This window comes from Erinaceus europaeus, chromosome 13, assembly GCF_950295315.1.
Source record: "Erinaceus europaeus chromosome 13, mEriEur2.1, whole genome shotgun sequence".
Lineage (NCBI taxonomy): Eukaryota > Metazoa > Chordata > Mammalia > Eulipotyphla > Erinaceidae > Erinaceus > Erinaceus europaeus.
The window spans coordinates 49,106,462-49,130,314 of record NC_080174.1 but is presented as its reverse complement, the minus strand read 5'-3'; the positions used below and the strand labels follow the sequence as shown (position 1 = coordinate 49,130,314).

Here is a 23,853-nt window from a genome sequence, read left to right as displayed (position 1 = left end):
TGGACAAAGCTAGGTTAAACAAAAGTTGCTTCTTTTCTGTAAGATCTCTGGAAGGTTTTACTGAGTCAATAATGATAATTTTCACTTAATGAACATTTATTGTTAGTCAACAGGCTAACCACTTCTCATTTATCCCCATAAGACTGAGTATTCTTTTCTTTTTCTTTCCTTTTTTTTTTTTTTTTTTTTGCCTCTAGGGTTATCACTGGGGCCTGGTGCCTGCACTATGAATCCACTGCTTCTGAAGGCTATTTTTTTCCCTTTTGTTACCCTTGTTGTTTATCGTTGTTGTTATTATTGTTATTATTGCTGTTGTTGTTGTTGGATAGGACAGAGAGAAATGGAGAGAGGAGGGGAAGACAGAGAGGGGGAGAGAAAGACATCTGTACTTGTGAAGCAACCCACTTGCTTCACCACTTGTGAAGCAACCCCCCCTGCAGGTGGGGAGCCAGGGGCTTGAACTTTGATCCTTATGCAGGTCCTTGCGCTTCATGCCACGTGCACTTAACCCACTACGACTACCAACCCATTGCACTACCACCCAGTCCCAAGACTGAGTATTCTTTTTGTTTAATATTTATTTATTCCCTTTTTGTTGCCCTTGTTGTTTTATCATTGTAGTTACTGATGTCATCGTTGTTGGATAGGACAGAAAGAAATGGAGATTTTTTTTTGACTGAGTTTGGAGTATGGCACCAAAGTAAGAAAGCAGAAGTACACTAGAGTTTGCAGTGAGTACCCTCCCTAACACTTCCTCTCCACTATTCCAAGCTTTGGGTCCATGATTGCTCAACAATTTGTTTGGCTTTGTATGTTAACTCTCTTTTCAGTCATCAGGTTCCAGATGCCACCAGGATGCCGGCCAGGCTTCCCTGGACTGAAGACCCCACCAATGTGTCCTAGAGCTCAGCTTCCCCAGAGCCCCACCCTACTAGGGAAAGAGAGAAGCAGACTGGGAGTATGGACCGACCAGTCAACGCCCATGTTCAGCGGGGAAGCAATTACAGAAGCCAGACCTTCTACCTTCTACAACCCTCAATGACCCTGGGTCCATGCTCCCAGAGGGATAGAGAATGGGAAAGCTACTGGGGAGGGGGTGGGATATAGAGATTGGGCGGTGGGAATTGTGTGGAGTTGTACCCCTCCTACCCTATGGTTTTGTTAATTAATCCTTTCTTAAATAAAAAAAAAAAGAGCAACAAAAGGAGAAAAAAAAATAAATATGTAAAATAAAAATAAAAAAGAAAGAAATGGAGAGAGGAGGGGAAGACAGGGGGAGAGAAAGATGGACACCCACAGACCTTCTTCACTGCCTGTGAAGCGACTCCCCTGCAGGTGGAGAGCTGGGGGCTCAAACCAGGATCCTTAAGCAGGTCATTTCGCTTTGTGCCATGTATGCTTAACCCACTGCGCTACTGCCCAACTCCCAAGACTGAGCATTCTTATAGAACATCCTACAGAAGCTCAAAGGTCAATGATTGGCCCAAGATTACACAGGTGGTATGTAGCAACGTCCAGCCCTAACCCTGCTTTCTGAATCTTAACTATTTTATTTATTTATTTATTTCCTTTTGTTGCCCTTGTTTTTATTGTTGTAGTTATTGTTCTTATTGTTACTGATGTCATCGTTGTTGGATAGGACAGAGAAATGGAGAGAGGAGGGGAAGACAGAGAGGAGGAGAGAAAGACAGACACCTGTAGACCTGCTTCACGGCTTGTGAAGCGACTCCCCTACAGGTGGGGAGCCAGGGGCTCGAACCAGGATCCTTACGCCAGTCCTTGCACTTTGCACCACATGCGCTTAGCCCATTTCGCTACCGCCCGACCCCCCCTTTTTTTTAATCAGATAAAGATAGTTAGGAATTAAGAGGGAAAGGAGAGATGGAGAGAAAGAGAGGCAGAGAGACCCCTGCAACACTGCTGCACTACTCGCAAAGCATTCCCCCTGCAGGTGGGGAGTGGGGGTTCGAACCTGGGTCCTTGTGCACTGTAACATGTGCTCTCAACCAGGTCAGCCCCTCTTAACTGTTTCTTTGTAAACAATGTCATCATGGACCTTCAAGAGGACATAGGGTACTGTATATTGTGAATTCACAGAATCACTGAGCCTTGAAACGCTTGAGATTAGGAACTTCAGGTGCTGGGACCCAGCTAGAGGCCACCACCCAGTCCTCCCCCTGCTTAGGAATCCCAGTGGCTGAGCAGGCACCTTTGCGCTGGATCATCTCTGAGCGGATAGAGAGCGCATCCTCTGCCGTGGAGCTCTCGGCTGTGTAGGATGTAGACTGGCTGCAGAAGGAGATGCTATCTTCATCCGGCCCTGTCTGGGAAGACTGTTGGAGGAAGAAAGGATCAGGCACTAACCTCAGACCCAGCACCCTCCCTCCTCCACCACCCCAGTTCTGTGTGGGGCCATTGCTGCCCCTTCAGGACTCCCCTTTGGAACTTTGGACTCCCGATTTCCCCCAAATCTGAGTAGGCATTTGCTGAGCAACCCTAAACTAGCTCTCAGGATCATCTAGTCTAGCCTTTCATGATACAGAAAAGAAAAAAAAAAAACCAGAAAAGTTCAAAGAGATACTGTCAGAGGCCAGGGGTTGGTTACCTGAATGCTCTGGGTGTCTCCATGGTCCCAGCCACCCCTGTTCAGCTTCTGTTTTTCTGAAAGACACCAGAAAGGTATGTCAGACGGTGGTTCTGATCTTGGGAGCTGAGAGCAGCACTGGAAGGGAGGGGAAGGTTACCTTGGTACTGCAGGGAACGGAGTCCCTCCTGGGCCTGCGTATGCAACTCCTCCAGGTGAGGCGGTCGCCCACTAGGGAAGAAGACGTTGTCCTGGTGGTCATCAATTACAGATCTTTGTCCCTGGCCTGGACCTACACTCAGACGTTTGTCACTCTCGGACTTGGCAGAACCTAGTGGAACACAGGAAAGAGAGAAGTGAGGCTCAAAAGCATTGAGACCCTGGGCATACACAAGCACTACAATAAGGGAACTCATAGTTCCCAGCCATACCCCCCCCACATGTCCATTCAATACCCACCCCCCCCAATCTACTCATAATACACAGTTCTCACCACACACAGCTCCCCTGTACAGGTGCATAGTAGACCTAGGTATACATAGATCTGAGTACCCATGTCAAAGGCCCATACAGCGCACCACACCTGGGACCCAGAGGCCCAGAGCATACGCACACAAGACCCACCTTCAGTCTGTACACACATCTACAGGTATCACTGTGTATATGAACAAGCAATACCCAGGCACAAACACATCTGTGTACACACGCAGGGGCCAGCACCAAGCACCTCCAGCCCCCATGTCTATACTACCCACAATCCCCATTCTATACACACTTCCACAGAACCTAAACACACACAACTGTACACCCACATACCCCTCAGGGCCCTATTCAAGATATACCAACACACACACACAGCCCACAGCAAATACATTCCTTTTGTCTCCAGGCCCCAGCTGCACTTTGCAGAGAAACAAATCACCCTTTTCGTGCACCTCCTTAGTCCAGGTCCAGGAACAGACTGGTGGGACATCAGGAAGGGATAAGGACTAACAAGATCCCCAGGAATCACAGCTAGATCCCCAGTAAGTACTGGAGTGGGCGTAACAAACCTGGGCTAGGATTTCTTGGGTCCCCTACTCACCCATATGACAGTCCCTTAGAAGGAGGGGAGAAGGCTCCAGATCTCTCCACCCCAGTCAAGGGAACTCTAGCCTCTCTTGGGGGATTGGTCCCACCCCTCTCCTGGAGGCCGCAGCCCCTGGTGCAGAAAGTCAGGGATCCATTACAAAGGATCCCATTACAGGCCCCGCCCAGAGGGGAGCAGAGTCAATCTAATCCTGGGAAGGGGGGGAGAGGTATGTCAGCACTTTGCAGCCCAGTCCCCCACCTCCCTTTAAATGGAACCCACAACATAAGCAAAAGTCTGGATGGTCATGTGACCTTGGCAACACCTTGTAGAGGGGCAGAAACAAAACAAACCCTTTAAAGGGCCAAGCCCCATGATCAGATCAGGGTCTTTGGTTCAGACACCTGCCCTTCCTCAGTCCAGTCTTCAACAAAGTTCCTGTCCCCGGGAGAACCAGCAGTAGAAACCAACAAGGCCTGAGATCTGGTGCCCCTAATGGCTTGATTTTACAAGTCAGACTTAAAGAGAAAAGGTCAGCCAACAAATCAGACTGAGGCAGAGCCAGCACTAAACTCCCAAGTTCTCAGATGAGACTCTTAGGTCACATTCAAACCAGGGATGCTCTATTCTCCCAAAATAGCCCATTAGATCCTGATCTTCCCTCCCAACCCAGCTCAGAAAGCTCACTCTCTGGGTGAGTTAGCACAGGCATCTCCCCGAACTTCTCCTTCCCAGAAACTAAACTAATCATGTTCCCCAACTCCCAGTGGAACTGCTTTCCTGTTCTCCACATCACATCCTCCCCCAACCATCTGACCTGGAAGGGGTACCCTATCTACCCCAGCTGTGCCCAGACAAATGAAGTATCTGGGAAGGAGGTATTGTCCCTTCACAGGAGGACTGCAGGTGTCAAGGTCAGAGACACCTGGATCCACCCGCCAACAGGCATGTCCAGACAAAGGCAGGGGAAAGCCGCTGGACGAAGACTCACTAGCGCCTGGGAGGCCTGGCCTTATTTCCACCCCCATCCTCCAGCCACTGCCCTCCCTCGGCCTGGATCCCACAGTCTACAACAAAGGTCTGGCAGAGCAAGGTAGGGGAATCTCTCTTCTACACCCCCCAGCCACACCCACTCACTCTTCTTCTTAAAGAGCCCAAGGAGTGCCAGGAGGTGGCAGACCAGGAACACCACCATGACTGTGCATGTCTCTAGGGCTGTTCCCTCCCTATTCTGACCTGTCACCATATCCCTAACACACTGGGGATGAGAGTGGTGCTGCAGAGCTGGCCACTTGCAGGGGAGAGGAAGGAGGGAGGGAGGGGGAGGGGCTACTGTCCAGGTCCTCCCCCCACCTTCGCCATCAGACTGCCCTTCCACCTCCAGGACCCTTCAGGGACTCCTGGAGAGAAACTAAGGCCTGGAATCTGCGGGGATAGGCTCCATAGAAAGTGTCTAAGATGACCAAAGATATTCAGTTCCAGTGGCAGACCTCTGACACTGTCCCCAAGTCCCTTTCTTTTTTTTTTTTTTTTTTTTTTTTATATATTTTTATTTTATTTATTTATTCCCTTTTGTTGCCCTTGTTTTATTGTTGTAGTTATTATTGTTGTTGTCGTTGTTGGATAGGACAGAGAGAAATGGAGAGAGGAGGGGAAGACAGAGAGGAGGAGATAAAGATAGACACCTGCAGACCTGCTTCACCGCCTGTGAAGCGACTCCCCTGCAGGTGGGGAGCCGGGGTTCGAACCGGGAACCGGGGTCCTTATGCCGGTCCTTGTGCTTTGCGCCACCTGCGCTTAACCCGCTGCGCTACAGCCCGACTCCCCCCAAGTCCCTTTCTAAAGAGCTAGGAGCCAGAGCTAAGATAGAGAGTCCCTGGGGCCAGGTGGTGGCGCACCTGGTTGAGTGTATGTAGTACAATGTGCAAGGACCCAGGTTCAAGCCCCCGGCCCCCACCTGCAGGGGGATAGCTTTACAAGTGGTGAAGCAGAGCTGCAGGTGTCTCTCTGTCTCTCTCCCTCTCTACCATTCCCCTCCCTCTTGATTTCTGGCTGTCTCTAATAAATAAAGATTAAAAAAAAAAAAAAAAAGATAGAGTCCCAGCTGCCAGCTGTAAGTAGAGGAACCATGGACTAGCCTTGGCATGGTGCCCACCCCCAAGTCCTCCTGGCTGGGGAAGGTAATTCCCTGGGGAAGGCGCTGACACATGGAACAGCCAGGCAAAGGACTAGCCAGGGCTGTCTGTGGGGACAGAGGGGCCAGTGGCAGGCTCAAAGGGGTGGGAGACATCCCAGGACACAGTGCTGGAAAGCTGGTTCATGTTCAGCAGCCCCCACCCCGCATGTTTCAAAGCACTTTTCCCCCACTTTGGTGATGTGACAGCAGCAGCCCAGAGAAGCACTGTGAACTGTTGAGGTCACACAGCAGAAGGAGACTATTATTATTATTATTATTATTATTATTACCTCCAGGGTTATTGCTGGGGTTCAGTGCCTGCACTATGAATACCACTGCTCCTGGAGGCTATTTTTTCCCTTTTATTGCCCTTGTTGTTTATCATTATTATTACTGTTGTCATTGCTATTGTTGTTGCTAAATAGGACAGAGAGAAATCAAGAGAAGAAGGGAAGACAGAGAGGGAGTGAAAGACACCTGCAGACCTGCTTCACCGCTTGTGAAGTGACCCCCCAGCAGGTGGCTCGAACCAGCAGAGGCTCAAACCAGGTTACTTAAGCCAGTCCTTGTGCTTGGCGCCATGTGCACTTAACCTGCTGCGCTACCACCCGGCCCCCAAAGGGAGACCTTCAATGTAAGCCCCCTGCCTCCTCTAGCCTGCTTCCCACTGGCTTCACTCTGCTGCTTCACCAGGCTCAGAGTGGGAGCAATAAGAGGCAGGCATACAACCAAGAAAGTGGCTCAGAAGCAGAGCACTGGACTTGCAGGCATGAAGTCATAGTTTCACATGCCTAAGTGGCTGTTCTGGCCTCTGTCTCACAAAGAAAATAAATAAATAAATCTTAAGGGAGAAAAAAAGTCAGGGGTGATGATGGAGAAAGGTACAGTCAGGTGTGATTCAAATCCAGCTCCAACAAGCACAAGCCAAATCATATGGAAAGTCACAGAAACCAAGGTCAAGAACTCCTCCTTTAGAGTGTTGCGTCCACTTACTGAATCAGAAAATATTTATTTACTTTTGAAAGAGATTTATTTTCTCTTACAAGACAGAAAGACTAGAGTACAACTCTGGCACATACAGGATTCAAACTTGGAACCTTATATACACAAGTCCTACAACTCTAGCCATTACACTACACCTCCCTTGCTGCCACAGCAAATACTTCTTTCTTTTTTTTTTTAATTCTCTTTTTAACATTTATTTTTCCTTTTGTTGCCCTTGTTGTTTTATTGTTGTTGTAGTTATTATCGTTCTTGTTATTGATGTTGTCGTTGTTGGATAGGACAGAGAGAAATGGAGAGAGAAGAGGAAGACAGAAGGGGAGAGAAAGATAGACACCTGCAGACCCGCTTCACCGCCTGTGAAGCGACTCCCCTGCAGGTGGCCAGCCCGAGGCTCAAACCGGGATCCTTACGCCGGTCCTTATGCTTCTGCTTTGCGCCACCTGTGCTTAACCCGCTGCGCTACTGCCCGACTCCCAGAAAATATTTATTTCTTACTTACTTATTGTACAGAGACACAGAGAAATTGAGGGAAAGGGGAAAGAGAGAGGGAGAGACTAAGAGACACCTGCAGCACTACTTTATCATTTGTGGAGCTTCCTCCCTGCAGGTGGGGACCAGGGGCTTGAACCGGCTCCTTGAAAATTGTACCATGTGCACTCTACCAAGTGCATTATCACCCAGTCCCACAGCAAATAGTCAGGATTTATTAAGCTAGTACTGGGGGATACAGCAAAAGACAGAAAAGTTTATCTTGTTCCATAGTGCCTAAAACAGTGTCTGACATGCTGTGAGTCCAATAGATAGTTGATGAACATAATATGTGAGGTAAACTAACAATGTAATTTTAGATAGTAAAGACTCAGGAGCTGTGACAGGGAGTACCTTTAAAAGACATAAATAAAAAATTTTAAAAGAATCTTTTGTGGTTCAGGAGGTGGCACAGTGGATAAAGTGTTGGACTCTCAAGCATGAGATCCTGAGTTCAACCCCCAATAGCACATATACCAGAGTGATGACTGGCTCTTTCTTTCTCTCTCTCCTCTTACCCCCCTCATTAATAAAGAAAATATTTAAAAGAAAGGAAAAAATAATATTTAAGAAAATGACACTGGGGGGGGCAGGGCCGAGCAGTGACACACTTGGTTGAGTGTACATGTTACAATGCACAAGGACCCTGGTTCAAACCCCCAGTCCCCACCTGCAGGGGGAAAGCTTCTCAAGTGGTGAAGTAGGGCTGCAGGTGTCTCTGTCTCTCTCCCTATCACACCCCTTCCCTCTTGGTGTCTGGATGTGTCTATCCAATAAATAAATAAAGATCAAACAAAAAAAAATTTAAAGAAAGATAACACTGGAGTGGCCTGGAAGGCGGTGCAGTGGGCGCAGCCTCTGACTCTCTAGTACGAAGTTCTGAGGTCCCTGGCATTAGGTGCGCCATAGTGATGCTCTGGTTCTCGTTCTCTCTCTCTCCTCCTCATCATCAATAAATACTTCTTTTTGGAATATTTATTTATTTTCCTTTTTGTTGCCCTTGTTTTTTTTTTTTTTATTGTTGTTATTGATGTCATCATTGTTGGATAGGACAGAGAGAAATGGAGAGAGGAGGGGAAGACAGACAGAGGGAGAAAAAGATAGACACCTGCAGACCTGCTTCACTGTCTGTGGAGTGACGCCCCTGCAGGTGGGGAGCCAGGGTCTCGAACTGGGATCCTTACCGGTCCTTATGCTTCTCGCCACGTGCGCTTAACCCGCTGCGCTACCTCCTGACCCCAAATACTTTTTTTTTAAGAACATTTGGGGCCAGAGGAAGACTGCACTTTGGAGGATGCCCGTTTTGCCATGTAGCAAGATCCAGGTCTGAGCCTCGCCCCTATCACTGCTTCAGTGCTATGGTGTCTCTCTATCTATAAATCTGAAAAAGTTGGCCAGAGCGGTGAAGCTTTGGTCATCTAAAAAGAAATTAGAACTGAGAATTCAAAAATGAGGAGTCAAACAGGCAAGCACTGGTGCACAGCCTTCTAGATAGAGCCAACAGCAAGTATAAAAGGCCCGGGGGGCAGGGGAAGGTTTCCCAGAATAGAGGGGAGACCAGTGTAGCTCAAATGCAGTGAGTACAGAAGAGAATGGCAGGGGCTGAGAAGAGGGCAGGAGCCAGGTCACGCAAGGGCCTTGGCAGTCTGGGATCTTATTCAAACAGCCCCAGGAAGTCAGTCAGTATTGAGGCTTAAGCTGGGTAGTGACAGTGTAGAAAGAGATTTCCCCCTAGCAACTCCAAAAAAAGTAGTAGCTGAGGCTGAAAGAGAGGGTGTGTGAAATCTAGTGCTGTCTCCCAAACTATCTAAGGACAACCCTCTCTCTCTCTTTTAAAAAATATTTATTTATTTATTTATTCCCTTTAGTTGCCCTTGTTGTTTTATTGTTGTAGTTATTATTGATATCATTGTTGTTGGATAGGACAGAGAGAAATGGAGAGAGGAGGGGAAGACAGAGAGGGGGAGAGAAGCTTGTGAAGCGGCTCCCCTGCAGGTGGGGAGCTGGGGGCTGGAACTGGGATCCTTACGCTGGTCCTTGCGCTTTGCATCACATGTGCTTAACCTACTGCGCTACTGCCCAACTCCCAACCCTCTCTCTTAGACCCTAGAGGCCTAAGAATTTTTTTTCCCCTTTCTTTCTTTTTCTTTCTTTCTTTCTTTCTTTCTTTCTTTTTTTTTTTTTTTTACCAGAGCACTGCTCAGCTCTGGTTTATGGTGACGCAGTGGATTGAACCTGGGACTTTGGAGCCTCAGGCATGAGAGTCTCTTTGCATAACCACTACGCTAGATACCCCTGCCCAAGGCCTAAGAATTCTGATGCAAGAATTATATGGAATTGTACCCCTCTTATCCTATGGTGTTGTCAATACTTTCATTTTATTTTTTTAAGTTTTTTTTTAAATATTTATTTACTTGTTTATTACCTTTTGTTGCCCATGCTGTTTTACTGTTGTAGTTATTACTGTTGTCGTTATTGTTGGATAGGACAGAGAGAAATGGAGAGAAGAGGGGAAGTCAGAGATGGGGAAGGAAAGATAGACACCTGCGGACCTGCTTCACTGCTTGTGAAGCGACTCCCTTGTGAGTGGGGAGCTGGGGGCTCGAACCAGGATCCTTGCACAAGTCCTTGTGCTTTGCACCACCTGTGCTTAACCCGCTCACTGCACTACCGCCTGACTCCCAATACTTTCATTTTATAAAAGGAGAAGGAAAGAAAGGAAGAAAGAAAGAAAGAATTCCCACGCAGCAAGACCCCCTCCTACAGTTCCTTCTCCCCCCTCCCATTTGCTGCCCGCCCCACCTCTCAGAAACCAAACCATGCAGGGCAGGGAAATAATATGATAGTTATACAAAAAGACATTCATGCCTGAGACTCCAAAGTCCCAGGTTCAATCCCCTGCACCACCATAAGTCAGAGCTGAGCAGTGCTATTAAAAAAAAAAAAAAATCAATCAGAGAGCTAATAAGTCTTCTCTGGAGAATAAATTTCCACGGAACTGGGTGGCATATATCCACAAATCACTGAAATCAAAACATCAATCCAAAGAAGTAGATACTTCAGGTGAAGAAATGGAGGCCAGAGAAGGTCAGCAACTATAAAGCTGGTCAGTGGCAAGACGGCATTCACACTCAGGGCACCTTGAACACAAAAGCCACATTCTGTCCACTGTTCCAGCTACAAACCTGACTTCCTCTCTGAAAGACTGAGTGACAGACCCTACCAATCCCACAAAGTCAAGGTTTCTTGACCATATCCTCTCCCCTATGTGTACCAGTCACAGAAAAGAGCAGTAGAGACCCAGGAGGTGGTACAGTGGGTAGAGTGCCCACCTTGCAAGCATATGTTCCTGTGCTTGATCCCTAGTATTACATGTGCCAGATTAACACTTTGGTTCTCCTTTTTGTTTTTACCAGAGCAATGCTCAGCTCTAGTTTATGGTGGTACAGGGGGTTGAACCTGTGATCTTGGGGCCTCAGGCTTGAGAGTTTCTTTGCATAACCATTATACTGTCTACTCCTGCTCCTCTTTCTTTCTTTAATAAATTAATAGATCCTGCTTGCAAGTCCAGCATTTAAAAATTTTTAATACTTATTTATTTATTCCCTTTTGTTGTCCTTGTTTGTTTTATTGTTGTAGTTATTATTGTCATTGTTACTGATGTCATTGTTGTTGGATAGGACAGAGAGAAATGGAGAGAGGAAGAGAAGACAGAGAGGGGGAGAGAAAGACAGACACCTGCAGACCTGTTTCACTGCTTGTGAAGTGAACTCCCTGCAGGTGGGGAGCCGGGGACTTGAACCAGGATCCTTACGCTGGTCCTTGTGCTTTGTGCCACTTGTGCTTAACCCGCTGCGCTACCACCTGACTCCTGTAAGTCCAACATTTTATCCACCATAGCACTTCCCAGGTCACACAGATAGCTCAGAGGGCCCAGATTCAATCCCCATCACTACTATAAACCAGAGCTGTGCTGAACATGCTCTGGTCTTTCTCTCTATATTTCTCTCTCATTAAAATAAAATAAATATAAAAAAGAGAGAGAGAGAGAGAAACAGAGAGAATCAAGAGACCACAGCCCTGCAGCTTCCTCCAGTGCAGTAGCCAGGCTCAAACCTGGGCTGCACACATGGCAAAACAGCACACAGTCCAAATGAGTATTTTGCTGGCCCAAATAAGTCTTCTTTAAAGATTTACTTAGTAAGGATGGGGGGCAGATAGCATATGGTTATGCAAACAGACTCTCATGCCTGAGGCTCCAAAGTCCCAGGTTCAATCCCCTCCATACCTCCATAAACCAGAGTTGAGCAGTGCACTGGTAAAAACAAAAATTAATAAAATATTAAAAAAGAAAAAAGATGTACTCATTGACACAAGTGAAACAGAACATTACTCTGGTGTGAGCGATGCCAGGGATCAAATATGGGACATCAAACTTTTAAGTCTAAAGTTTTAATCACTGGTCTACTTCCTGGGCCGCAATAGATAAATCTTTAACTTAAAAAAGAAAGCAAGAAAAGAGTAGCAGAGCAACACTTGCAGGGTGATTGATTCATGCCAGGCATTATGCCAGAGGCTAGTGGAAGGCGAAGTCTCTGCCCCCGTGGATCTTACATCAGCCCTCCAAGGCAGTTACTGAAAGATCCTCATGGTAATTGATGATAGACCTGTGACGCTCAGAAAGCTAGGTGAAGGAGTCGGATGGTAGCGCAGCGGATTAAGAGCAGGTAACGCAAAGGGCAAGGACCAGCGTAAGGATCCCGGTTCGAGGCCCCAGCTCCCCACCTGCAGGGGAGTCACTTCACAGGCAGTGAAGCAGGTCTGCAGGTGTCTATCTTTCTCTCCCCCACCCTGTCTTCCCCTCCTCTCTCCATTTCTCTCTGTCCTATCTAACAATGACGACATCAATAACAACAATAATAACTACAACAACAATAAAAATCAACAAGGGCAACAAAAGGGAAAATAAATAAATAATAAATCTTTTTTTAAAAAGCTCTGGTTACCTCCCAAAGTGAAGCCTCTGTCTATGCACGATTCCTCTAATGAGGAAAACTAAGCTCCCACTAAATCAGGGGCAGGAGAATAGCTGCTCATCAAGGTCTCAGGCCCACAACTGGCAGTGAGGGCCACAGCTGTGAATTCCCTGCAAATTCTAGGCCCTCAACACTTGATAAAAATCTTGGTTGCCCAGCAACACCCCTTCCCCCACCCACACACCCACCCACAGCTGGGACAGTGCCTGACTTCTCCCTGAACCAACCCAGGAGCAGGTCTACACACCTGTAGCTTGCTAGGGAAGGGAGCCAACCTGAGCCTCAGGTAGAAAGCCTGAACCTCACAAAGGAACTGAGGTCCAGAGTGGAATGACCTTGCCAAGGACACACTCTTGAGTTCCTGTTCCAGGACCCATGCTTCCCCAGATCTGAGAAGACACACGGTTCCTAGCCACACCCCCCGGGCAGGGCACATTGGGAAGCACACACACAAGTTCAGAAAGTCAACCAGCGATCACAGGGAAGCATGAATGGCCAAAATGTCCCACTGGAGCCACCCCCACAGCTGGGTTCCCTCAGAACCACTCTGCTTCTGCCTTCTCCAAAGGAACCTGGGGACAGGGAGGAATTGGGGGTGGGGACAAGGCCACAGGTATGTGTGCATACGCACCCACTGTGTTGGCAACATCCTGCTTGGGGTGAGGCCTCAACCTGCCCCATTCCAGAGCAAGGGGCAGGGGGGGGAGAGGGGGAGGGTTACACCCACAGCCAAACAGTTCTGACTCAGGGGAAAGGAATGAGGGGGAGGGCACAGCTGCCCAGGTGGCCTTGATCCTCCAGAGCTGGAACCTTCCAGACATGACTGCAACCCTCCCCCCCATTCTTCAACCCTAATTCTGGTAACCAATGTTGGTCAGCCCAGCAGACAGAACTCAGGGCATTCAGAGCCCTCAATCTCAAGGTGTCTTTCTTTTTAATATCCATTAATATGGGAGGAGGGTGTCAGAGCATCACTCTGGCATAAGTCATGCCAGGGATCAAACTCTGGACCTCATGCTTTTTTCAATGTGCCACCTCCCAGGATGCTGTCTCAAGGTTTCTTGATCACATCCTCTCCTCTTCCCTCTCAGAAGCCAAATCCATCCTCTCCCCTTATGAGTCCCACTCACAGAAAAGCACAGTACTACCTGCCTGCCTGCCCTGCAAACATGAGGTCTTGAGCTGGATCCCCAGCACAGCAAGTGCCAGAGTGATGATGCTTCAGTTCTCATTTCTCTCTCTCTCTCTCTCTCTCTCTCTCTCTCTCTCTCTCATAAACATATCTTTGAGAAGGAAGAAAGGAACGAGAGAAAGAAAGAGCAGTAAAGAAACACTTGCAGAGGGAGTCAGGAGGTAGCACAGCAGGTTAAGTGCACATGGTGCAAAGCACAAGGAGCAGCATAAGGATCCCAGTTCAAGCCCCCAGCTCCCCATCTGCAGGGGAGTCGCTTCACAGGCAGTGAAGGAGGTCTGCAGGTGTCTTTCTCTCCCCCCTCTCTCCATTTCTCTCTGTCCTATCCAACACTGATGACATCAATAACAACAACAATAACTACAACAATAAAACAAGGGCAACAAAAGCAATAAATAAGTAAGTAAATAAGAAAGACTTGCAGAGTGTTTAATTCATGCCAGGATCCATGGCTAGTATAGACAAACTAAGGCACAGAGGGGAGGGGGCCAGAGCCATTCCATAGAGCAGAACCCAGAGAGTAGATCTTAGTGGCGAGACAAAGAGAAGTGAATATAACTCAAACTTTAAGGGGGAGCTTGTCTAGGCAGTTTCTTTTCTAAATAGTTGTCTAGGACCTACTGAGGAAAATAGCCCTGCTGGACAGTGTGCTACTCTGCTGTGTGCAGGCTGAAGTTTAAGCCTCGTCCCTACCACTCTGAAGGAAGCTTCAGTGCTATGGTCTCTTTCACTATCTGTCTCTAAAACAATTTAAAAAGTAAAAATAAACAAAAAAATAAACAGTTGTCTAAACAGTGTCTCTTCTATTGTCTCACAGACCAGGAGAGTCCAGAAATGTATGGCTCCCCTTTTCATTAGGAGGTTCAAGGTCACCCAGCCAAGAAGTGACCCAGCCCAGTTTCCAGGATCTCACCCCAAGGCTTTAATGTTGTTAAGCCTGAGGGTGCTAGGAGTTATGGGAACCACAGGAAGAGGGAGAGCTCTGTGTCCTGCTTCTGCAAGGGCAGAGGGAGTCCCCACTTCCTTCTCTCATTATGAAGCCCTGCCCCAGCAGGGAAAGCTGACAGGCCGGTTCTAAAGTAAATATTGGGGGGCAGGGAGTGCCAGGACAGGAAGGAGAGAATCCCATCCACAGGTGCCTCGGGGAATGGGCAGCAGGGCAGGGAGGAATTAGCTACAATAATATTAATAAATGTCGTGTAAGAGTTTCTGGCTCAGTATCTGCTCCTGACAATGATATAATAATCATCATCTCTTTCAGCCAGCGTGCAATTTTGACTTTCCAAAGCCCTTTCCTTTGTTCCTTCAAGGCATGATTATCCTCATTTTATATATATTAGAAACTGGAAGAAGAAAAGCTTGGGAGTCAGGAGGTCTGGAAACCAGGCCTTAAACCAGGCATGTTAATCAACCTCTCTGGGCCTCAATTTCCTACTCCCTAACTACTCACCTCACAGAGCTCCTAGGAAAGTTACAGAAAGCTAGGCAACCAAGTGTAAATACAGTGTCACAACCAAAGGGGGCCCCTGCCTCTCCAGGGTGTGGGTAGGAGGTTAAGGGCCCTCTCAAGCCCTTCTGCCTTTCCACTTACAACTACAATAAACTAGCACTTGCTGAGTACCAGCTGACTGAGGCAGATAAGAACTCACTAAACCTCACTCACTGTATTGACATGGTCTCCTACAGTCAGAGACTTGCCCAAGGTCACACAGCTAGGGAACACAGAGTCAGGACTTGAGCCAGCTGACTGTAAAATCTAGTTCTTCACTTGCCACCCAAAGACCTCACTCCCAGCCACTTCCGGAGTTCTCTTCAAATCTCTAGTGGAGCTAAGGACCATATTAAGATAAGGTTTGATAAGGACACTTAACCCCAGCTTTCCTGCACTCCTCAGCGATCTTGCCGTAGCTTGTAGGCCTATCTTTAACATTTGGGTACAAAGAGAATCCCATATGGATGGACCTGCTAATGCTCATGTCCAGCAGAGAAGCAATTACAGAAGTCAGAACTCCTACCTTCTGCATGCTAAGAAGAATTTTGGTCCATACTCTCAGAGAGATAAACAATTGGGAAGTTTCTTTTTAAAAAAAAATTTTTTTAATTCTATTTATTTATTTTCCCTTTTGTTGCCCTTATTGTCTTTTTATTATTGTTGTAGTTATTATTGTTGTTATTGATGATGTCGTTGTTAGATAGGGCAGAGAGAAATGGAGCGAGGAGGGGAAGACAGAGAAGGTGAGAGAAAGACACCTGCAGACCTGCTTCACTGCCTGTGGAGGGGGCTCGAACCAGGATCCTTATACTGGTCCTTGCGCTTTGCGCCACGCCCACTTAACCCTCTGCGCTACTGCCCGACTCCCAATTGGGAAATTTCTAATGGTGGGGATGAGACACAGAATTCTAGTGGTGGGAATTGTATGGAATTACACCCCTATTATCTTACAATCTTGTAAATCAATATGAAATCACTAATAAAACAAAAGAGAGAAGGAAAGCATACTCTAGAGCCCACTGCCCTCAGAGTCAGTAGTCCTAGGTTTGGGTCCAGAAGATAGCTCGGTGCATTAGAGCACAGGATTTGCTTGCCTGAGATCCTAATACCTGGCACCACCATAAATCATAACTGAGAAGTGTTCTTGTCTCTCTCATAAAAATAAGTGGGGAGTCGGGCTGTAGCGCATCGGGTTAAGCACAGGTGGCGCAAAGCACAAGGACTGCTGTAAGGATCCCGGTTCAAGCCTTGGCTCCCCATCTGCAGGGGAGTCGTTTCACAAGTGGTGAAGCAGGTCTGCAGGTGTCTATCTTTCTCTCCCCCTCTCTGTCTTCCCCTCCTCTCTCCATTTCTCTCTGTCCTATCCAACAACAAGGACAACAATAATAACTACAACAATAAAACAATAGGGGCAACAAAAAGGAATAAATAAATAAAATAAATATTTTAAATAAATAAATAAATAAATAAAAATAAGTGGGGAGCCGGATGGTGGTGCAGTGGGTTAAGCGCACGTGGCACAAAGTGCAAGGATGGGCATAAGGATCCCAGTTTGAGCCCCAGCTTCCCACCTGCAGGGGGATTGCTTCACAGGTAGTGAAGCAGATCTGCAGGTATCTATCTTTCTCTCCCCTGTCTTCCCCTCCTCTCTCAATTTCTCTGTCCTGTCAAAAAAAAAAAAAAAAAGATGACAACAATAACAACAACAATAAACAACAAGGGCAACAAAAGGAAAAAAATAGCCCCCAGGAGCAGTGGATTCCTAGTGCAGGCACTGAGCCCCAACCAATAACCTGAAGCAAAAAAAAAAAAAAAAAACTTAAAAAAAATAAATAAGTGGCCCAGCAAGTGGTATAGTGGATAAAATGCTGGACCCTCAAGCATGAGGTCCTGAATTTGATTGGTCCTCAACACTACATGTATTAGAGTGATGCTGTAGGTCTCTCTTCCTCTCTTTCTCATTAATAACTAAGTCTCTAAGAAATAAATAAGGGGCCTGGGCTGTGGTGCACCTGGTTGAGTGCACACATTACCATGTCCAAGGACCTGAGTTCAAGCCTCCACTCCCAGCCTGCAGGGGAAGGTGCTTCACCAGCTAGAGAAGTAGGTCTGCAGATGTCTTTCTCCCTCTTTATTTCCCCTCCCCTCTCAACTTATCTGTCCTGTCAAATAACTTGGAAATAAACAAACAAGTGGCCTGGGACTTGGCATAGTAGGAAAAAAAATTGGATTCAAGCATGAGGTCCTGAGTTCAGTCCCCAAAGTAATGCTCTTGCTCTATTTCTTCCCACCCCCACAAATAAATAAATAGATCTTTGAAAATAAATGGAGGGCAGGTGGTGGCACACACATTAGAGTGTCCATGTTACCATGTACAAGGACCCGGTTCAAGCTCCAGTCCTCACTTGCAGAGGGAAAGCTTCACTAGCAATGAAGCAGTGATGCAGGTATGAGCGGTGACAACGACCCAGGTTAAAGCCCCCAGTCACCACCTGCAGGGAAAAAGCTTCAAAAGTAGTAGTGCTGTGGGTATCTCTCCCCTTCCCTTCCAAATTCTATCTCTATCCAAAATATACATATACGTGTGTGTGTGTGTGTGTGTGTGTGTGTGTGTGTGTGTGTGTGTGTGTGTGTGTGTGTGTTTATTTATTTATTTTTACTACAGCACTACTCAGCTCTGGCTTATGGTGGTGCTAGGGATAGAACCTGGAGCCTTTGGTGCCTCATGCCTGAAAGTCTTTTTGCATAACCATATCTTCCCCAGCCCATAAATAAAATTTTAAAAGGAAAGAAAGAAATGAAGAGAGAGAGAAAGGAAGCAAGGAAAAAGAAAGAAAGAAAGGTCACTAGCAGTGGTGGATTCGTTGTGTAGGCTACAGGCTCCCAGCAATAACTTTGATGATGAGTAAATAAAAATAAATCCTAGGGAGTTGGGCGGTAGCGCAGAGGTTAAGCGCACATGGCTCAAAGCACAAGGACTGGCATAAGGATCCCAGTTCAAGCCCCTGGCTCCCCACCTGCAGGGGAGTCACTTCACAGGCAGTGAAGCAGGTCTACAGGTGGCTGTCTTTCTCCTCCACCCGTCTTCCCTCCTCTCCCCATTGCTCTCTGTTCTATCCAACAACAATGATAATTATAACAATAAAACAACAAGGGCAAAATGAAAACAAAAGGGAAATGAATAAATATTAAAAAATAAAAAATGAAAAAAAAATCCAAAACAAAAAAAAAAAAAAAAAAAGGAGGCCTAGGTTTGAGCTTTTGCTATCACTCAATTACAGTTTGATTTGAAGCCAGGCAATGCCCTTTGATGGGTCTCAGATTCTTCATTCACCTCCACAGGTTTGGGTAAGTTGGAGAGATGATCTCTGAAGAACACTTGGCATGTCTGACTCTGCCCCTAGAAGGAGGGCAGTGTACCCACTTTGGGTCAGGGTCTGGGACACTGGAAGATCTGGCTTCTCTCAGATCAGAGAGGGCTGGGTCAGTCTCTTATCTGAGAGGCCAGAGTCCCACAAACAAGCCAGGTGATCACAAGTCACAGGAAATGGGAGGAGACACAGGAAAAAAGCCGCAAGTGGGGGTGGGGGGGGGCGGTGCAGAGAGGAGGGAAGATCTCAAGCCTCTTGTCAGCTGTGAACCTACCAAAGACCTATGGCACTCCAGGTTCAGAGGCAAGTTGTGCTGGGGAGACATAATGGTTCTACAAAAGACTTTCTTGCCTAAGGCTTTAAGCTCCCAGGGTCAGTCCCCAGCCCCACCAGAGCTAAGCAGTACTGTGGTGTTTCTCTCTATATCTCTCTCATTAAAATAAAATATTAAAATAAGAAAAAGAATTCCAGGTTGGGCTCAGGTGACAATTCAGCCCATTAGAGAACCAACATTCATGCCCGAGGTCACAGGTTCAACCCCCAGTACTTCCATATGACAGAGCTTAGTGGTGCTCTGGGTCTGTCTGTCTCCATCTTCCCCACCCCTCTCAACACTTCAAGATAAAGAAATCTAGGGAGCCAGACGGTGGTGCACTGGACAAAGCACACATAGTACTAAGCGCAAGGACCCCGATCAAGGATCCAGGTTCCAGCCCCGGCTCCCCACCTGCAGGGGGGGGTCACTTCACAAGTGGTGAAGCAGGTCTGCAGGTGTCCCTCTTCCTCTATTCCTTTTTTTTTAACTTTTTTAAAATTATCTTTATTTATTGGATAGAGACAGCCAGAAATCGAGATGGCAGAGGAGATAGAGAGGGAGAGAGAAAGAGAGACACCTGCAGACCTGCTTCAATGCTTGTCAAGCTTTCCCCCTGCAGGTGGGGGCTCAAACCTGGGTCCTTGAGCACTGTAACATCTGTGCTCAACCAGGTGCACCACCAGCCAGTATCTTCTTTTTCTATTCCTATCTCCCCCTCTTCTCTCAGTTTCTCTGTCCTATCCAATAAAATGGAAAAAATGGTCATCAGGAGCAGTGGATTTGTACTGCTGGCACCAAGCCCCAGCGATAACCCTGGAGAGAAAAAAAAGGGGGGGCTGGGCGGTAGCACAGTGGGTGAAGCGCACATGGCGCAAAGTACAAGGGCTGGCAAGGATCCTGGTTCAATCCCCCAGCTCCCCACCTGCAGGGGGGTTGCTTCCCTTCCGGAGTGGTGAAGCAGGTCTGCAGGTGTCTATCTTTCCCTATCTGTCTTCCCCTCCTCTCTCCATTTCTCTGTCCTATCCAACAACAATTACACCAATAACCACAGTAACAATAACCACAACAACGATAAAACAACAAAAAGGGCAACAAAAAGGGAAAAAACAGCCTCCAGGAGCAGTGGATTTGTAGTGTAAGCACTGAGCCCCAGCAATAACCCTGGAGGCAAAAAAAAAAGAATTTCAGGTGGCCTTACACATTCATCCTCCTCACCTGCAAGACAGAAACAATAAGCTCAACCAGGAGGAGGATCCTGTGTGTAAACAACAGTACAATGCAATGGGAAAATGAGGGCCTTGTGGTGTGGGCGCTCCTAATTCACATCTTCAGACAATCACCCAGCCTTTCCAGAATGCAGTGCCCAGCTGGCCTGGGGAAGGGAGGGTTGGCTCTCTCCTGAGAGGCTACAGTCTTTCCAACAGAGGAGGCCTCATCCCAGCCACTCTGGCTCTTCTTGGCTTCCCCCTCCCACTTCCCACCTGCTCCCTCGCTGAGCCTTTCGAGGCTTCAATGCTTTAGTTCTTACTCCCTAACCTTTGGGCCTTACAGAGTCCAAATCCTGCAAGGCCTCAGATTTTCTTTCCCCATGGGACCTGCAGATCCTTCAATCCAAGAGGAAATTCATCACTCCCTAAAATGGATACAGGTGCACGACCCAGGCTCAAGCCTAGCCCCCACTGCATTGAAAGAATCTTCAGTGTTGTAGTCTGTCTTCCTTCCTCCTTTCCTTCCTTCCTTTTTTTAAAAAAATATTTATTTATTTATTCCCTTTTGTTGCCCCTGTTGTTTTATTGTTGTAGTTATTATTGCTGTTGTTACTAATGTCATCGTTGTTGGACAGGACAGAGAGAAATGGAGAGAGGAGGGGAAGACAGAGAGGGAGAGAGAAAGATAGACACCTGCAGACCTGCTTCACCGCTTGTGAAGTGACTCCCCTGCAGGTGGGGAACCAGGGGCTTGAACTGGGATCCCTACATCAGTCCTTGCGCTTTTTGGCACATGCGCCTAACCAGCTGCACTACCACCCAACTCCCCCTTCCTTCCTTCCTTCTTTTACCAGAGAACTGATCAGCTCTGATTTATGGTGTTGCTGGAGACTGAACCTGGGACCTTTGGTGCCTCCGGCATGAAAGTCTTCTTGTGTAACCATTATGCTGTCTCCCTAGAACCTCTCTCCTATCTAAAATAAATCTTTTTAAAAATATTTTATTTAGGGTGGGGGTAGATAGCATAATGGTTATGCAAACAGACTCTCATGCCTGAGGCTCCAAAGTCCCAAGTTCAATCTCCCGTACCACCATAAGCTAGGGCTGAGCAGTGCTCTGGTGAAAAAAAAAAAAAAAAAAAAAAAACTCATTTATTGCCTAGACAGAAATTGAGATGAAAAGGGGAGATAGAGAGAGGGAGAGACACCTGCAGAACTGCTTCACCACTTGTGAAGCTTCCCCCCTGCAGATAGGGGCCACGGGCTTGAACTCAGGCCCTTGAGCATGACAACATGTATGCTCAAGCAAGTGCTCCACTACCCAGCCCTTTAAATTAAAGAAATAATGATAATAAAGAAAGACATTTTTTATATTTATTTTATTTTCCCTTTTGTTGCCTCTTTTTATTGTTGTTGTAGTTATTATTGTTGTTGTTACTGATGTCGTCATTGTTAGACAGGACAGAGAGAAATGGAGAGAGGAGAGGAAGACAGAGGAGAGAAAGACAGACACCTGCAGACCTGCTTCACCGCCTGTAAAGCTTAACCCACTGCCTGACCCCTGAAATAAAGAAATTTTTAAAATAAATAAAATGAGGGAGTCAGGCAGTAGCACAGTGGGTTAGGTGCAGGTGGCGCCAAGCACAAGGACAGACATAAGGATCCTGGTTCGAATCCCAGCTCCCCATCTGCAGGGGAGTCGCTTCACAAGCGGTGAAGCAGGTCTGTAGGTGTCTCTCTCTCTCCCCACTGTGTCTTCCCCTCCTCTCTCCATTTCTCTCTGTCCTATCCAACAACAATGACATCAATAACAACAATAGTAACTGCAACAATAAAAAACAAGGGCAACAAAAGGGAATACATAAATAAATAAATATCTAAAAATAAATAAATAAATAAAATGAAAAAGAGTGCAGGCTTACAAATGGTTAAGGGCACTGATTACAAATCTAAGAGGTTTGGGTCTGAATCCTGACTAGGCCACCTCCTTGCTGTGTGACTTTGGGCTAATGATCCACTTCTCTGAGCTCCAGCTCCTTTATATATAGAAAAGGACAAAAAGAATGACATAGTGGGGGTTGTATTGTTAAATGGGAATCTGGGGAATGTTATGCATGTACAAACTACTGTATTTATTGTTGAATGTGAAACATTAATTCCCCAATAAAGAAATAAATTATTAAAAAAAAAAAAAAAAGAAAAGGACAAAAAAAGACCCAGGAAGTGGCACAGTGGATAAAGCACTGGACTCTCAAATGTGAAGTCCTGAGTTTGATTCTTGGCGTCATGTGCCAAAGTGATGCTCTGATAAGCTTTCTTTCTCTCTCCTCTCTCATTAATGAAGAAATAAAAAGAACATAAAAACTGTATTATTTTTTTTTCCTCTCTGCAACGCTCCCTCAGTAAAACAGTCTCCACAGTCCTCCCTGGCCTTTACTCCAACATGTGATTAATCCCACTGCCTATCACTCCTGCCACCTCCTCCACAGTCTCTACAGCTGCCACTCCTCTCCACTCCCACCACCCCCACCAGTCCCCAGCCCTTACCCCATCACCTCTCCCCTAGATTGCTGCAACAGTCTCCCAAATTCACTGAGCTTCCACCCTTAATACTCCACCCCCAACCGGTCCTGCCTGCCTGCACCTGCCCCCACCCTGAAGCCATCTTCCTAACATACCACTTGTGTAGCTTTCTTCCTTGCTCAAAAACTTTCACTGGCTCCTTATGTCCTATTTTTGTTATATATATTTTAGATTTAGTTATTATAAGAGAAGTGAGAGGGAAAGCAGAGCACTGCTTAGCTCTAACATAAAGTGGTGCTGAGGATTGAACCTCTAAGGTCTCAGGCTTGCAAGTTGGTGCTCTAATAGGCTGAATTATCACTCCCTGCTCAGGCCTCCCCATGTCTTGGTAACTAAGCATTTTTTTTCTCTGCTTGATTTTTTTTATTATTTTTTTTTATTATCTTTATTTATTAGATAGAGACAGCCAGAAATTGAGAGGGAAGGAGGAGATAGATAGAGAGGGAGAGAGACAGAGAGACACCTGCAGCCCTGCTTCACCACTTGTAAAGCTTTCCCCCTGCAGGTGGGGCCTCGGGGCTCAAACTTGGATCCTTGCACACTATAATGTGTGCGCTTAACCAGGTGCGCCACCACTTGGCCCCTCTGCTTATTTTGCATCTTTTCCTTCATCCTTACAGATGAATAAAATGAGTAAGTACTCAGATCCTGCCAGGGAGACCCTTAGAATTCTCAGAAGTAGGGAGTCGGGCTGTAGCGCAGCGGGTTAAGCGCAGGTGGCGCAAAGCACAAGGACCGGCATAAGGATCCCGGTTCGAACCCCGGCTCCCCACCTGCAGGGGAGTCACTTCACAGGCGGTGAAGCAGGTCTGCAGGTGTCTATCTTTCTCTCCTCCTCTCTGTCTTCCCCTCCTCTCTCCATTTCTCTCTGTCCTATCCAACAACGACAACAACAATAATAACTACAACAATAAAACAACAAGGGCAACAAAAGGGAAAATAAATAAATAAATAAATAATAAAAAAAAAAAAAGAAAAGGCACAATGCATTTAAAAAAAAAAAAAAAAAAAAAGAATTCTCAGAAGTAGATCATTTGGATAGTGCACTACTTTGCCATCTCTGTGACCCAGGTCTGAACCTAGCCCATACTGCACTGCAGAAAGCTTCAGTGCTGTGGTCTCCCTCACTCTCCCTCTCTGCTTCTGCCTTCTCTGTCTCTACTTAAAAAAATTAAAGGAGACTGGGCAGTGACGCACCTGGCAAAGTGCACGTAGTAGGAAGCACAAGGACCCGAGCAAGGAGTCCCTGGCTCCCCAACTGCTGGGGGGATCACTTCACAAGTGGTGAAGCAGG

At 46.8% G+C, this 23,853-nt stretch overlaps 1 protein-coding gene across 4 annotated transcripts in view; it reads right to left on the bottom strand.

Annotated features, from left to right (window-relative positions):
* The window catches only part of NHSL3 (NHS like 3), a 52,970-nt gene that overhangs the window by 5,886 nt on the left and 23,231 nt on the right, over positions 1-23,853 (bottom strand). For 2 of the 4 annotated variants that reach the window (XM_060205796.1, XM_060205798.1), the window contains exons 2-4: positions 2,745-2,915; positions 2,606-2,661; positions 2,210-2,336 (exon numbers count right to left, since the gene is read on the bottom strand). In XM_060205796.1, the coding sequence (XP_060061779.1) occupies positions 2,210-2,336; positions 2,606-2,661; positions 2,745-2,915 (354 nt within the window). The remainder of the gene's footprint in view (positions 1-2,209; positions 2,337-2,605; positions 2,662-2,744; positions 2,916-23,853) is intronic. The other 2 variants (XM_060205797.1, XM_016188208.2) reach the window with 1 other exon arrangement.